This window comes from Crinia signifera, chromosome 4 (assembly GCF_055691185.1).
Source record: "Crinia signifera chromosome 4, ASM5569118v1, whole genome shotgun sequence".
Lineage (NCBI taxonomy): Eukaryota > Metazoa > Chordata > Amphibia > Anura > Myobatrachidae > Crinia > Crinia signifera.
In genome coordinates, this window is record NC_139220.1 from 184221427 (window position 1) to 184236278 (window position 14852).

The 14852-nt window shown below is 38.5% G+C and overlaps 1 protein-coding gene across 3 annotated transcripts in view; it reads left to right on the top strand.

Annotated features, from left to right (window-relative positions):
- Nucleotides 1–13867, top strand: part of SCAPER (S-phase cyclin A associated protein in the ER) — a 278002-nt gene extending 264135 nt beyond the window's left edge. For all 3 annotated transcript variants that reach the window (XM_083183157.1, XM_083183159.1, XM_083183158.1), the window contains exons 29-31: nt 6277–6468; nt 10016–10067; nt 13406–13867. In XM_083183157.1, the coding sequence (XP_083039283.1) occupies nt 6277–6468; nt 10016–10067; nt 13406–13494 (333 nt within the window). In that variant the 3' untranslated portion in view covers nt 13495–13867. The remainder of the gene's footprint in view (nt 1–6276; nt 6469–10015; nt 10068–13405) is intronic.
- The last annotated feature ends 985 nt before the right edge of the window (nt 13868–14852 follow it).

The following is a 14852-nucleotide window of genomic DNA, read 5'->3' on the forward strand; positions in this document are numbered from 1 at the left end:
CATGGGAATCCTGACTGTCATGGGCAAGCGCATTCAAGCCCATTGCGGGCACTCGACACCTATTCTATTCTCCCTCTATAGGGGTCATGGACCCCCATGAGGGAGAATAGGCCGTGAAGTTGGGATTCCGACTGTTGGGCTCCTGGCAGTCAGGATTCTGGTGTTGGAGAAACGACAGTCGGAATCCCAACTGTCGGTCAGTCACCCGGGACCTAGTTCATGAGTTTGGTGATTCAACATGTGGAAATGTGTTTATATTTTTTAACATAATATTGTCTTATGAATGGCATCCTGTACTAAGACAGGTCAAGAACATTTTAACCATGCCCACTATGTTACATTTTTCTTAGCAATGGTCAACCCAGCACGTAGTACTAATGTAGATATGTTCAAATTATACACCAGTCTTTTTACTAAGCCATAGAGAGAGATAAAGTGGGGAAAGAAAACATACCAGCTAATCAACTGAGAATTGCCATGTTATAGGCTGTGCTTGCAAATATAACAGGAGCTGATTGGTTGGTACTTTAACTCTCTCCAAATTAAATCCCCAAAGTAATTTATTGCAAAATGCCTTTATAGATGTTTAGGGCCCGATTCTGAGTCACACTGGGTGTTGATGCTGCAACCAGTTGGCCAATATTTTAATTCTGCGCATACGGCCCAGTCGCAACAGCACATGTATCCCAGTGTTAGCACTAAAAGATGCAGAACAGAATCAAACTAATAGTTTGTGAGCATACATGGCAGATAATGAGGGGCTGGCTGAGCAGATTTGGGCATGTTGCAGTAAGGGGCTGCATCCAAAGATGCACAACACTCATACAGGAGGCCATGATCAGGCGGATAATTGCATCTCCCATAGGGCTGGCACAAGCATTAGTGGTGCCATCTAAAGATGCTCTGAAATGGAACAGCAAGATGCTGCAAGTATGCATCTGTATTATTGAAATTATCCATGACGTTAACATGAGATGGGGCTGCGGCAAAAGACACTGGCACAGCTTGAACTTTGTTTGACTCAAAGTCAAACCCTGTGTATCTTCCTGCTTTTTATCCATCTTGTTCGTTACTGCCAATACACTATTTCAGAGTCGCATAGTAAATGTCTGTGGTTGAAGCCACGTTCAGATGCATATGTAAAGGGTTTTTGCCAATAAACTCCACCTTCCTCACTCCCTCCCACCCATCAACTGAAAAATGCCAACTCTTCGTTTGTTGATCTTGTCCCTGATTAAGGTACATTATGAACTCTCAGTGTGTTCTTAGCGTATTGTTCAAAGCCTTTGAAACCTTGTAAATCTCTCAGAATGAAGTTGCTTTCACTCCTTCTGGCTTCAATTTAAGGTGGCCATGCCTTGGGCGTGTACCTGTGATAAACTGCTTCCTAACTATATGTCGTCCTGACCAAAGTAATTACAAGATGGCATTGTTTGTTAACTCCTTCACTTGGTTGCTGTTTTTTTTTTCTATGATATTTAACAAAAAACCTGCCCTGTTGCAAAATTAGAATTCAGTATAAGTAATGCATATTACCAAGTCTACCTCCCTCCCATCTCCTCGTGAAGAAGTATCTATTTAGATACCTAAAGGGATTAAATATCTTTTTTTGAGTGACTATACCTATACTGTATTACTTTATGCCAGAACAGGTAAACATCTAGTTACCTGTATACTAGAACCATATACATCATGTAACCCTTTATGTTCACCAGTCTTTCAATCAATCTTTCTTGGTACAAATTTAAGTGCCATTCCCATTAGCAGTCCACTTGTGTCATTCAGTAAGCATTGCCTGTAAATGTATGCAGAATAGCTTCCAATTACACATTGCAATGCACTTTGTGCAAATGACCATTTATTATCATAATTAACAGTTTCTTATACAGCGCAGCAAATTCCATTGCGCTTTACAATTGGAAACAGTGATAAAACAAACTGGGTAGTAACAGACTGGCATAGAGGTAGGAGGGCCCTGCTCACAAGCTATAATGAAATAGGCATTGATACACAAGGATAGGTGTTATCTATTGCATAAAGGGGGTGATTCAGTAATGATCGGACTGGGCCGAATTCGTCCCCGTTCTGATGGTGGGCGGTCTGCGCATGTGCAGACCCTGGGAGTGACTGGTTGGCCGAGTTACACCTAACCGGGCCGTTCGCTGCGGGGAGTGATTGCCAGGAGGTATAGGGGGCGGCAGCAGGGTAACGGCCAGCATTTTATAGGTGCCTCCTTAAGAACGCTTGGTGTTCTGCTGGGAATGCAGATGGGCCGATGCCCCCTCTTCGGAGGACTCAGACGGAAATAAAAGTCAGTTTAGACTGACCTTTATTAATGTCACTGACCATCGAATGATTTTTCTCCCCTTCCGCCGCATGCGTAGGCATGGGTTCACATGCTCCATTTCTAATCGATGTAGTTAGCTGAAATCACCCCATGTGTATGCCCCTTAAGATGTGTCTTTTGGATGAATAAATGCCTGTATGCTGTGGGTTTCATTCTGTCCATATCACTATGGGGCCAGGACAGATCTGAACAGCACTGGCACAAGCTCTATTGGAGCGGTATTTCAGTTTAGGGACCATTTTTTGTGTAGCTAGAGGGTCATAATTGTAAAAGTAATACTTTGTGTGTATGAGCTGAGAACAGAGGATTTATGTCACCTACACAGTGGTGGTAACCTCCTGCAAGAAAGAATTAGTTACTACAAGTATTTACTTTCGAAAGTAATTTAAGTATAAGTGTGTTCTGAAACTAACATGTTCTCTGTAATGGTCTCATGTTAGTTGTAGCTTAAAGTTCACTATTCCAAGTGTTACGCTGAAATGTATTTCTTTTCAGCTGAGTTTAAGATAGACCTTCCTTATGAACTAATAGTTGGCGTCATTATACCCAAAGTTAGCGACAGTGTAATTTCTGATAATACAAATATTGAACACTGCAGTCCTAATGATATTTTAATCACATGAGTTTTGGAAAGAATTGAAGCACTAGTTAAGATTATAGAAAATAAATATCGTTTTAATCATGTGTGCTATTAGGCTTTTTATTTTTTTCAATGAATTAGCTTTTTTGGGGGATATTACTAAACAGCCATAAATAAGCTTTGCCGAACTACTTACAGCGACACTATATGACTGCATGGCTGGTTGATATTCCCTGTCATCTGCTTGTCCTAATTGTCCAGTCCATTATACTTTGTACAAATATATATAAACTGCTGAAGTGAATTATGCCTTCAGTGAACTGGAATATGCTCTGGACTTCTGGCAGACACTGGGTTAAAGGATCCTCTTTGCCTAGAAGCTGATCTGGCGCCAAAGATAAAACGTGGGTGTCCCACCTCACAGACCCAGTGCTTACACCTAAAAGTCTGCCCCTCCCTCCATCAAGGTTAATGGGAGATGTTTATCATGGGCTGATGAAAAGTTTTTCACAAAGCCTGACTAAGTGGCTATGAAATGTTAGGGCTTTTGGATGAACTGTTCACTAATGCTGGGTATAGAAAGCCCCTTGACATTTACTAGTTTAACCCCTGCACACCAGACACTCTGAAGGGGGGTCTGTCGCCAAACTAACCCAATGTCACTGTCCTGTAGAGAATGCGGCCTTTGCACACACTTCTGTCTTTCTTGGTTCTCCTATGCTTTCAGACCTCACACTACAGATTCATTCAATTCTGTACCAACTTTCATTTTTCACATATGGACCTTATTTTGCACTTTGGTTTTTGTAAGCGCAAAGAACTTGGATTTACACTAAAAATATTAAACTGTTTAGTACATTTTTGTAATTGTCACATATTTGATTTTATAGCTGACCCAAGAATTGCATCACGTTATATATTTTATTTTATCTGTACACATATTGTAATAACGTCTGATGAGATTCATGGAGCAAATCATTATTGGGTCAGTATTTTCGAATTTGTCACTCTCACCTAACATATATATGCAGTTTCCTGATATATTTACACTGTATGTATAAGATTACTAATATACTGTAATATGTAATATTGGTGCACACATATGTATTTATTACACCTTTTTCTTGCTCTTCCAAGTATTACTTTTATAAGGTAAAACATGTATTTTGGATCTTATTGTTATTATATTATATTTTTTAAATCAGTGTAGGTCAGGCTTATCGCTGTAACATTTCAATCATTTGTCTCTAAGGGAATTAATTTGCCTTTAATTAATTACTTTATTCTTCATTAGCAGTTCCTAGGTTCTTGAATTCTTACTTATATTGATAGATTTTATGCTGTAGATGTTTCATAGCAAAGACTTTGATGCACTATGTAATAGATGTTCAAATAGGGAATAAACCTTCTAAAAGGTTTAGACAAAGTTGTAGAACTGTTAATAAAAAATACATTGACAAAGGTATAAATGGGCCGTTCCGCTTTTACAGTACATACGGGACATTTTGCATAACATTTTTGTTAAACCTTAACATAAGATAGTTTTTTTTTTTTTAAACTTGGCTGTAATATCAAAAGGCTTATTTTTTAGGTTGAAAAAAAAAAACATTCTAATATCCAACACAATATTACAAAATGTTAAGCCAGAGCAAGCCAGATCCACCACCATTTTGTAAAATAAACTTTTACTTGACAATACCCCCGAACTCCAAATGTAGAACTGCCGTTATTTTTTTTATGAAAGCCTGATATAAAGCTATACTTTAACTACTCAAACTATGTTAAAAGCTTACACATAAACAGATACAGATTTTTTTTTGTCACATATAGGACATTTTTACAAATTTTTATGGACTGACCCAATTGAATTAAAACATGATTAAGAAAATAAAAACATTTACAAAGGGAATTAGCAAACCAATATGTTTTTGTAATTGGTGTTTTTACATAAATGCATTGTCCTATAAAGTACTAATAGTACAGTGTAATGCATTGTAGTAAAGGGCAAATACATATCCATTGTAGTAGCTTGGCGTCTGTTTGCTTTACTGTTAATCACCTGCTTCCCCTATTATGGCGCAGGCCTTCTTCTCACCTACCAGCATAAGAGTAACAGATAAGGAGTTTTCTGTCCCCACCTCTTCTGAGGAATGCTATGAAACTGCAGAACGACATTCAAATTAGCATATATTTTCAAATATATAGAATACTTATACAATCAGTCCAGAGTAAAGTAATATATGGAGATCAGCTTCTGACACTTCATTATCTGTCTGAATCTCTTTACCATCATGTCTGGCATGAAAATAATGCCTGTACCTGAAAATAAATGTACAAATCAGATAATGAACTTCTTAGATACCTGTTTACTGGACACTCCGTAGATTTTGTGATTACAGGGTTTGTCCCCTTTTCTTTTTAAAACAAATTATTTTACATTCAAACTCATTTTTACAAACCCGTAGCTACGACATAACTCCCTAGTTACACTCTATTCTTGTCGTAGGGGTACCACATATGGCCAGTGGCTGTATACAAAACTATAATAAAATAGAAGAATGACTAATGACCATACTGGGGGAAACTGGCAGTGGGCATGATTTGCATAGAAAACGTATTTACCGTATTTTATTGAACCATAATTACCAAAACATGGAAATATAAGAACACTGCAGATATAGGCTGTGAGTCGGGACCAGCCTATGGAAAGTCTTATCTGAATTTTGCATTCTGATGTATCTGTGATGCTCTGTTGTGGTATATCTCTTTCATGGGGGTGTATAAGTAAACCTCCAGCCAGTATGTTATATGTGACTGTAGCACGCAGTCCCTGCAAGATTATCCTATATTACTTCTATTAGTACAGACTTCTACCACTTATACACGCTGTTGGATGCCTATATAAGTGCTGTGTCATCAGATATGGAGGAATATTTGCTGTAGTAGACGTGTATAAGTAACCACTTCTTTCACATTACTGTAGCAATGTGTTGTTAATGTAACAAAATGTGTGTACAATACGTAAGTAGACGGCTGATTTGGAGAATGTGTACTGGAATGCCCTCATCAGTGCCAGGCTTAGTATGATGGAATATATTTATCACACATGTTGTAAAGTAATCAGTGACACAGCCTACGCATCGTGGCCTGTTGATGTTTGGATATATGAGTATCAAGAGAAAGAGAACTCAGCAGAAATACGTTTTCATTTAGGAGGCCAGCCACTAACCTTATACATTTGTTTTGTTATTACGCATGTATTTCAGATGCTGAAATAAGGATTGCATGATTGGGACAGTTTATGCTCTCACATAGATCCACTGTTGATGTGTGCTATTCATTTTAACAGGTCATTGTCCAGTCTGGCCGTCACCCCACTGTTCTTCAGAAACTTTGCCAGCTCCCCTTCCAGTATTTTAGTGACTCCCGGCTGGTCCGGCTCCTATTTCCCACACTGATCTCCGCCTGCTACAACAACCCCCAGAACAGACTGATTTTGGAGCAGGAGTTAAGCTGTCAGCTGCTTGCCACTTTCATTCAGGTACAGAGCTGGGAAGGGAGCAATGACCTGTATACCTCTAAAATGTTTTAACAAGTGTGTGCATAGGGAACTATTTGTGAAAGGGGAATAGTAAAATTATAGGATATGATATGTGAATCTGGGCACAGCGGAAGTGTCACAGCACTGCCCACAGAAACCGTGATTCCTCATGTGACAGTAAGTATAAATTTGCTAATGGCATACGCGTTAGTAAAAAAAATTATATTACGCATTTGTTCTTGAAGACAGGTACTGTACTAATAATCATTTACAAATTTACATAGATGTAAACATTTCATATTTAATCATATATTGTATCATAAATCTGGTGCACAACTACTCGGGGATTTATATATTTTTATTAATTAAACTTTTAATTGTTATTATTGTTGTTATAATAAATGTTATTTACTAAGTAAGAACTATGCAAGTTAGTCTATAAAAATGCATATATACAAAATTATAGAAATTATAGAATAAAAAATGGATGAAAACTAATCAAATATATCTTAAATTAAAAGAAAGGACTACAGTATCATAGTTGTTGATAAAATCATATTGCAATTAAAGTTCTGTCAAATATTTAGTTCCATATTCCAGAATACTAGCGGCTTTATTCCTTATGTACAGTAGATGTGATTGTTATGGTTATTTATAAAAGATGTTACAAAGTTATTATTTTGAATGCCATGTATTAAACTGTCATTTTTTGGTGTAAGCAAATTAATAAATAATACATTTTGAAAACTTAGAAACTATGCAAATAAATATGTAAAATGTTAATAGTTTACATATTGCATTTAAAAAAAAACATTCTGGATCAATGATATTTAATTAAACTACTGAATATTTAATAAAGTGACAGGTTTATTATTTAGTAACATTAGACTGAAAGAGTAATGGTGGCATTTTTAGCCAGACTGAATTGGGTACTACTTGGCAGGAGCCAGGACTTTGCTTCTTACCACATTATTGGTCAGTCCTGTAAGTATGTTAAAGTATACGCTGAATTATTGATTGCTTTGCAGGTAGGTCATTTCTGGCCTGGATAGTTTTTAGTACATATCATCAGACTACACTCAGATTTACATGTTGCTCAGAAATATTTCACAAATTGTTATAAATCAGTAAACAGCTCTATAAATATAATTACAATAACCGATTGAACAGAATGGTACTTAGCTCATTATGTATGTGGATGACCTGTTTGTATTGTTGTTTTTACAATGACAATACAATATTTTACTTATTATAGTATTATGAGATGAATCTAATAACATGTAGTGCAGATTAAACTTAATGCATGAAACATACAAAATATTTCTGTGATATTAAAGTATTGTATAATTTATTATCATGACTATGTATGCCTATCACAAATTATAAATGTGCCCGGCATTAATGATGAAGAGGTACGAAAGCCTGTATTTTTATGTTTATACCTTTACAGTATTCATTTTCAATCTTGCACTGCATAAATATACAGTGTACCATTGTGGCTATGATAATATTCCCGTTCTTCTTATTTATTCTCATTTGTCATCTTCAGAAAAAAATCTGTAAATGTCATATAGAAAATAGCATTAATAGTGTCTCCATGTTCACTGGAGCAGATTCCTGTACTTTCGCGAAAGTTATTTTATTATGACAAGTTGTGTATATTTAGTCAGAATTGGTAGCAGCTGTAGGTTTGAACCATTGTGTCTCATTCAGTTGCATGCTGTTGACATGCAGCTGATGAAATTCTGAAAATGAACTTGTCTACTGATATTTAACATATGATTAGCTTCTTGAGAAATATAATGAACCTAGGTTTTTTTTTACCATCTTTCTGTGCTATATCTTCCAACCGCATAAGGTTACCATAGGCCAAATATAATTAAATTTGAGACAGAACATTAAGCCTGTTAAACGTATGTGTTTTTTTTTTTTATCATTAGAAACACCCTGATATATGAGAACAAAATGACAACGAATTCTAGGAACTAGAGTAAGGAGCATGATATATCAGCTAGCAGCTGCTTTAGATATAGAAGAATTAATCTGATATTAGATTTTAGCTATGTAATTAGCAGTTAAGACATTTAGCTACAAAATTTCATTATTTCTACCATTTGTTTAAAATTAAATCCTATGGTTACTAGAATGTTTTCATCACAACCAAATTTCCAGACATGTAGTAATAATAATTATAATTAATATACTTTATTTATATAGCGCCACAAGGGTTCCACAGCGTCAGTTACTGAGTACATACACAAATATGCAAAACAAGAAAACAGTGACTTCCAGCTAGACAGTAAATGTATTTATTTATTACCAGTTATTTATATAGCGTTGCATATTCTGCAGCGCTTTATAGAGAATACTTCACATCAGCACCTGCCCCAATGGAGCTTACAATCTATATTCCCTACCACATGTTCATGCACACACACACACACACACATTCTAGGGTTAATTTATTGGGAGCCAATTAACCTACCGGTATATTTTTGGATTTGTGGGAGGAAACCGGAGTACCCAGAGGAAACCCATACAGGCAGGGGTAGAATTTACAAACTCCACACAGGGCCATGGTGGGAATTGAACCCATGACCTCAGTGCTGTGAGGCAGTAATGTTAACCATTACATGTCTGTAAATTAAAGCAAAAGTGAGTTATTTTTGTGCTTTTACTCTATGATCTAATAGAGTTAATTAAAATAATTATAATAAACCAGTAGATGGGTACATTTTGATTAGTATTATTGTAATTGAATTGGTGCATGCAGTACAGATATGTTTGGCTAGTGTATGCTGTCCTGTATGTTATCGCATTACCTACATGGTTTAGAGATAGTTGTTGGTATATTCCCCTTATACACATCTCTGCAGAAGTGTGTAGTGGATGAGTTAAATTACAGTGTAGGGAGCTGTGAGCTGTGTAATTCTCTGCTGTGCCCAGTTACTTTCTGGCCTCTAATCTTATAACCTATAAACACTGTGTCACATTTGCTTATTTTTCATTGTAAGGAGGAAGCAGGAACTTGGATGCTTTTATCTGCAGAGCACTCATAGTAGCTGCTGGAAAAGAGGATGTCTACTTTTCCATTTGTCTTATGACATGTATATGGTTTAAAAATGTGCTCAGTCTGTAATGAAATGTGTTTCTACATTGCAAGCAGTAGAATATGACAGTCAGGCACCAACATTTGGGTAGCAGAGCTCATCCCTGGGCCTTAAAACGGCTGTGTGATGATTTATTTGTGTAGTTGGGATGTCTAACCTGAGGTAAATTTACTATTCTAGTCTAGTTTATGTTTATGTCTACACGCTTTAAGTAATGTTTGTTGTTTATTTTGCTGTTTGTTTTTTTTTGGCAGTTATTTATTTAGTTGGGTTTGTATGGTTTATTCTAGGAGTTTAAACAAAACTATTAAAAAATCGTTCAGTGCTTATATTAAGCCAGTGGCGCCCAACTCACTGTAAATGGAGAATAGTACCAGTGTGCAAGGATTGTAGCTGTTTGCCGCTCTGCTAACCAATACATTGTGCTATTGTCTTAGGACTGTTTGCAAGGATCAAGTCATGCCGACAGCAGGACGTCTCATCACAAAGGTAATGTAACCAAGGCTGGGTGATTGCAGTCATTCAGACATGGTACTGTCTATCCTCCTGACCTTCAGACCAAGGAAATGACTTGTTTTCAGAAGATGCCATTGACAGCCCAAGCAGTATAATGAGCATGGTGCTAATTCATTGTACATAATGAACACTGAACAACTTCACAACAAAAGCCTATTGAGAGACAGCTTGTTCTTTTTTATTAGCAACAAAAGCGAGTTTACTCAAAGGCTCTGCCTGCCATTGGAAATAGTTACTTACTAAACAAACTAGCATATTGGGAGTAGGTTAAATTACCTCCACATTACACACTCTCTGCAGGACACGTCACTGCTAAACACTGTACTTCATAGGGCCTGTGAACATGACAATTAGAAGTGCTCATTGCATCGCCTGCGGGTGGTCCTTCAGTCCTACAAGTGCTGCCCTTATGAACTTGCTGTGCGGAGTAATATGAAAGCCCCATACAGATGCATAGAAAAGCTTTTACCACTGGTAAAAAATGGCTCAACTTTAAGAAGGCCACCTTCAAAGCTTTTTTTCTTTTCTTTTTTTAATGAGTACATTTGACTCCTGAATTTAAATTCCAAAATGAATGATAACAGGACACATTCAAACCCAATCATTTTAAAGTTAGCAGATTTCTATTTTTTTTTTCAAGTAGATATAATGAAAGGCCTTGTGTATTCGGTTTAGTAGATATATAATGTATGTTCCAAATGAGATGGGTACTTTTCAGCTAAATTTAAGACTCAAACCTGTAACAAATAATATAATAAGGAGAGAGAATGATTATCTTCAATGTATATCAAGAATAAATGAATTAGAACAGTCTACTGATGCATGATATTTTTAAATAATACATTAATTAGTACACTCCCATAAATGTGATACTTTTGAAAGTATATACAGTAGCTTAATGAAAACCAAAGCCATATTCTACCATTTTCCATTGGAATTTCGTTGATCCTCATTAGTATTTTTGCTTCAAGACTAATTGGTAGTGTATTCAAATATACAGAGACATTGGGTGAGATTTATTAGGGGCCGATTATTAGGCACTTTACGCAATCGCACTTTTTAAAAATTGAATTTTTTTCTGTGACTTCACATATTTAATGAGATGCGAATTCACAGCAAAAAAGTTCGATATAGTGCTAATTTTAGTCATGAAAATGTGCATTTTTCAGTCATGACAATGTGCGATTTTGTGTAAAAAAAACAAAAAAAACGTCGTGGGATCCCCCCTCCTGAGCATAACCAGCCCCGGGCTCAAAGAACTGGTCCTGGTTTCATAAAATCACAGAGCCAAACAAATAGGGGTTCCCTTGATTTTATAAAACCAGCACTAGGCTCAAGGGCCGGTCCTGGTTCCCAAAATATGGGGGACAAAATGACTAGGGGTCCCCCGTATTTCAAGAACCAGCACCAGGCCCAACTAGCCAGCAGGGTAATGCCACAGCTTTTTATGGAGCATTGGGCACCGGTCCTGGGAAAGGGGGGTCTCCCCCCTTCTTTGGGGGGCTCCCACCCCCCCCCCCTCCAGGACTTACCTGCCCATGCTAAAGCCCGGGGCTGTCCTCAATGCCCCTGGGTGGTGGGCATCGAGCTAATGAATGTGTAAAAAGAAGATTAAACCTATTGTGTATTGCTGTGGAACTATGAGTCCCAGCAAGCCTGCACCGCATGCAGGGACTTGGAGAACCACAAGTCCCAGCATGCGGGGCAATAAAGGACCTGCTGGGACTTGTAGTGCAAATAGTTAAAAAAACACACACGTACTTCACAGAAAGAGTAGTAGATAAGTGGAATAGCCTCCCATCAGAGGTGGTAGAGGCAAATACAGTAGTACAATTTAAACATGCTTGGGATAGGCATATTGATATCCTTACAAAAAAAATAAGGATCAAATATGGTTTGAGGTAACATGTTTATAAAAGGGGCAGACTAGATGGGCCAAGTGGTTCTTATCTGCCGTCAAATTCTATGTTTCTATGTTACAGTAAAACTTCATTTCACAAGGAGCCCATACATTCCAACTCACATGACTTGATTGAAGCTCAGTCCTCTTCTCCAGTAGAATCCAGTGGGGTACCTGTGGAAGGAAAACATACTCACAGATGTCTTCAGGTGCTTCTCCGGGATCCCTGCACGGCTCCGTGTGAAATAAAGTTTTACTGTATGTGTGTATTTTTTTTTTAACTATTTGTACTTTTGTGGGACTACAAGTCCCAGCGGGTCCTTTATGGCCCCGCATGCTGGGACTTGTGGTTCTCCAAGTTCCTGTATGCGATGCAGGCTTGCTGGGACTCATAGTTCCACAGCAATACACAATAGGTTTAATATTCTTTTTACACATTTATCAGCTCGTTGCCCACCGTCCAGGGGCATCGAGGACAGCCCCGGGCTTCAGCATGGGCAGGTAAGTTCTGGAGGGGAGGGACCCCTTCTTTGGGGGGGTCCCCACTTCCCCAGGACCCCTGCTGACCGGTCAGAGGGAGAATGCTTTGGCCGGGGGGACTTGTATAAAAAGTCTCCCCCCCGGCTGTGGCAATATCCTGCTGGCTCGTTGGGCCCGGTGCTGGTTCTTGAAATATGGGGGACCCCTAGTCATTTTGTCCCCTGGATTTTGGGAACCAGGACCGGCCCTTGAGCCTGGTGCTGGTTTTATAAAATCCTGGGGACCCCTATTTGTTTGGCTATGTGATTTTATGAAACCAGGACCGGCTCTCTGAGCCCGGGGCTGGTTATGCTCAGGAGGGGGGACCCCACGCCGTTTTTTTATTTTGAATAGCATTGAATAGGGCGCCGCCGCTATTTCCCCTGTCGGAAATAGCGGCGGGAGATTGAATATCCCCCTACTGTATATGTTTTACTGAACATTTATAGGGAAACCAGCCACAGTTTACTATGGTGTCTATCCCCAAAGCATAATATTGTGCATTACAAGCATGCTATTTATAGGGCAATGACACTGACTATGAACTAGAAGAGCCTGGCTTCAATCCTACTTAACCCCTGTTTAACCTCTAGCTTGGGCACTTTGTCTCTGTGGTCCATGCACTAGAACCCTTAAGTAGAAGGCATGCAAAAACAAATAAGCCAATAAATGGACTACCAACCTCTAGCAGAGTTTGTCGTAAGAGATAAATCTTTCACCATTTCTAATGTGTTTAGCAGGAGGTTGTGTAAACACTGGTGAGTAATCATATCTCCCCCTCTGTGTTCTTCTGTATCCTGATCTCACTGGTCTAGCAGTGTCTGAGTAGGAAATGATCTTTGCTTCTTTTTTACATATTTATATGTAATAATGTGTATCTTTTCTTCCACAGACCGTTCCCAGCAGTACCTAGAATTCGCCTATCGTTTCCCACGTCAGTGCTGGGAGCCCTCACGGCAGTTTTTCCTGAAGAAAGACTAAGCTACTATAGTATATATTACTTTTATGTGTTTTTATATAGCACGATTGGCTCAAAATATGGGCCTTCCATAACGTATAAAGAACTGGGATACCATGTAATTATACCATGTAATTATGCCTAACCAGCTGCGTGTAAAAATGCCTTTATATATTTAATGTGCACTATTTATATGTTCTGTGTGTAGATAAAGTGTGCTGTGATATTTGGATTGTGTGCTAGACTTGTCTTGGCCAATCGCTCACTACCAAAGGGTTCTCATCTAGCACATTGTTTAGCAGTGGTTTGAGATCATCTGGCAGTGACTGTTCATTGTATTACAGTAAAATGAACATTTCTGTACTATACATCTTGCAATAAAGTAACTTATTTTCATCCTTGTGTGCTGTTTAAGTATTTGCTACTAACATGCATGCCCTTAATTCTTACTGTTATGGGGCCCACACATGGAGAGATTTTGCTGAGCGGTGCTAGATCGCTCAGCAAACAATGATGTGTCAGGGCCAGTGTTCTCTGTAGCCCGGACACATGAAGCAATGTAGGGCCATTTTCTAAGCGATCTAGTCAAATTAAGGACCTTATTCTGGTTGACTCGCAAGGCTACGAATTTCACAGCCTTGCGAGTCCATCAAACGCTGCATGCGTTTGGCGGACTTGAAAGGTCCATGTGCCGCACCAAATGCTGCATGCCCTAGTTTGCCATGCCTGCTAGCACCAGGCATCTGCACATGCGCAGATGCTAGAAATCACTCCCCTGCATGAAAGCACGGGGTTCCGATTAAACCAGAACCAGTAAATGGCCAGAAAAACAGCTGTGAATTTGTCAAAACCAGGTGAATTCCTGACAATTTCGCCAATACACTCGGTTTACGCAAAATCAGCACTGGGATTGAATAGGCAAATTGAATTCGCTCAAAAAACGGTGAAAGCAGATGGGTTTTTTGCCTGGCATTGAATACAGGCCAATGTGATTATAATTTTTCCCTGGAATGGTAGCAAAATAGAATTTCAAGTATACAAGAAGCATGACTTAACTTCATATACATAAAGCTTCATATATTTCAACTTTGGCACTCACAGGTGTAAGTCCCCATACACTATGCGATTTGGACCAGATTTCGGTGGATCCTGTCGAGATATCATGTGAAATTGGTCCAAATTGTATGTGTAAGACATCCGATCTTATGCGCAGTCCCATGTGAATCGAATCAGAGGTCTGACTCCCTGCGCATAAGATAGGTCGTATGTGCAGCCGTCAGTGGCACATCGTGGACTCTACATCCATGGTGGATGTATAAAAAAAAAAACATCCAAAGAAATAGGTGGCCATTGATTGGCTACCCATTCTTTTGAATGTTTT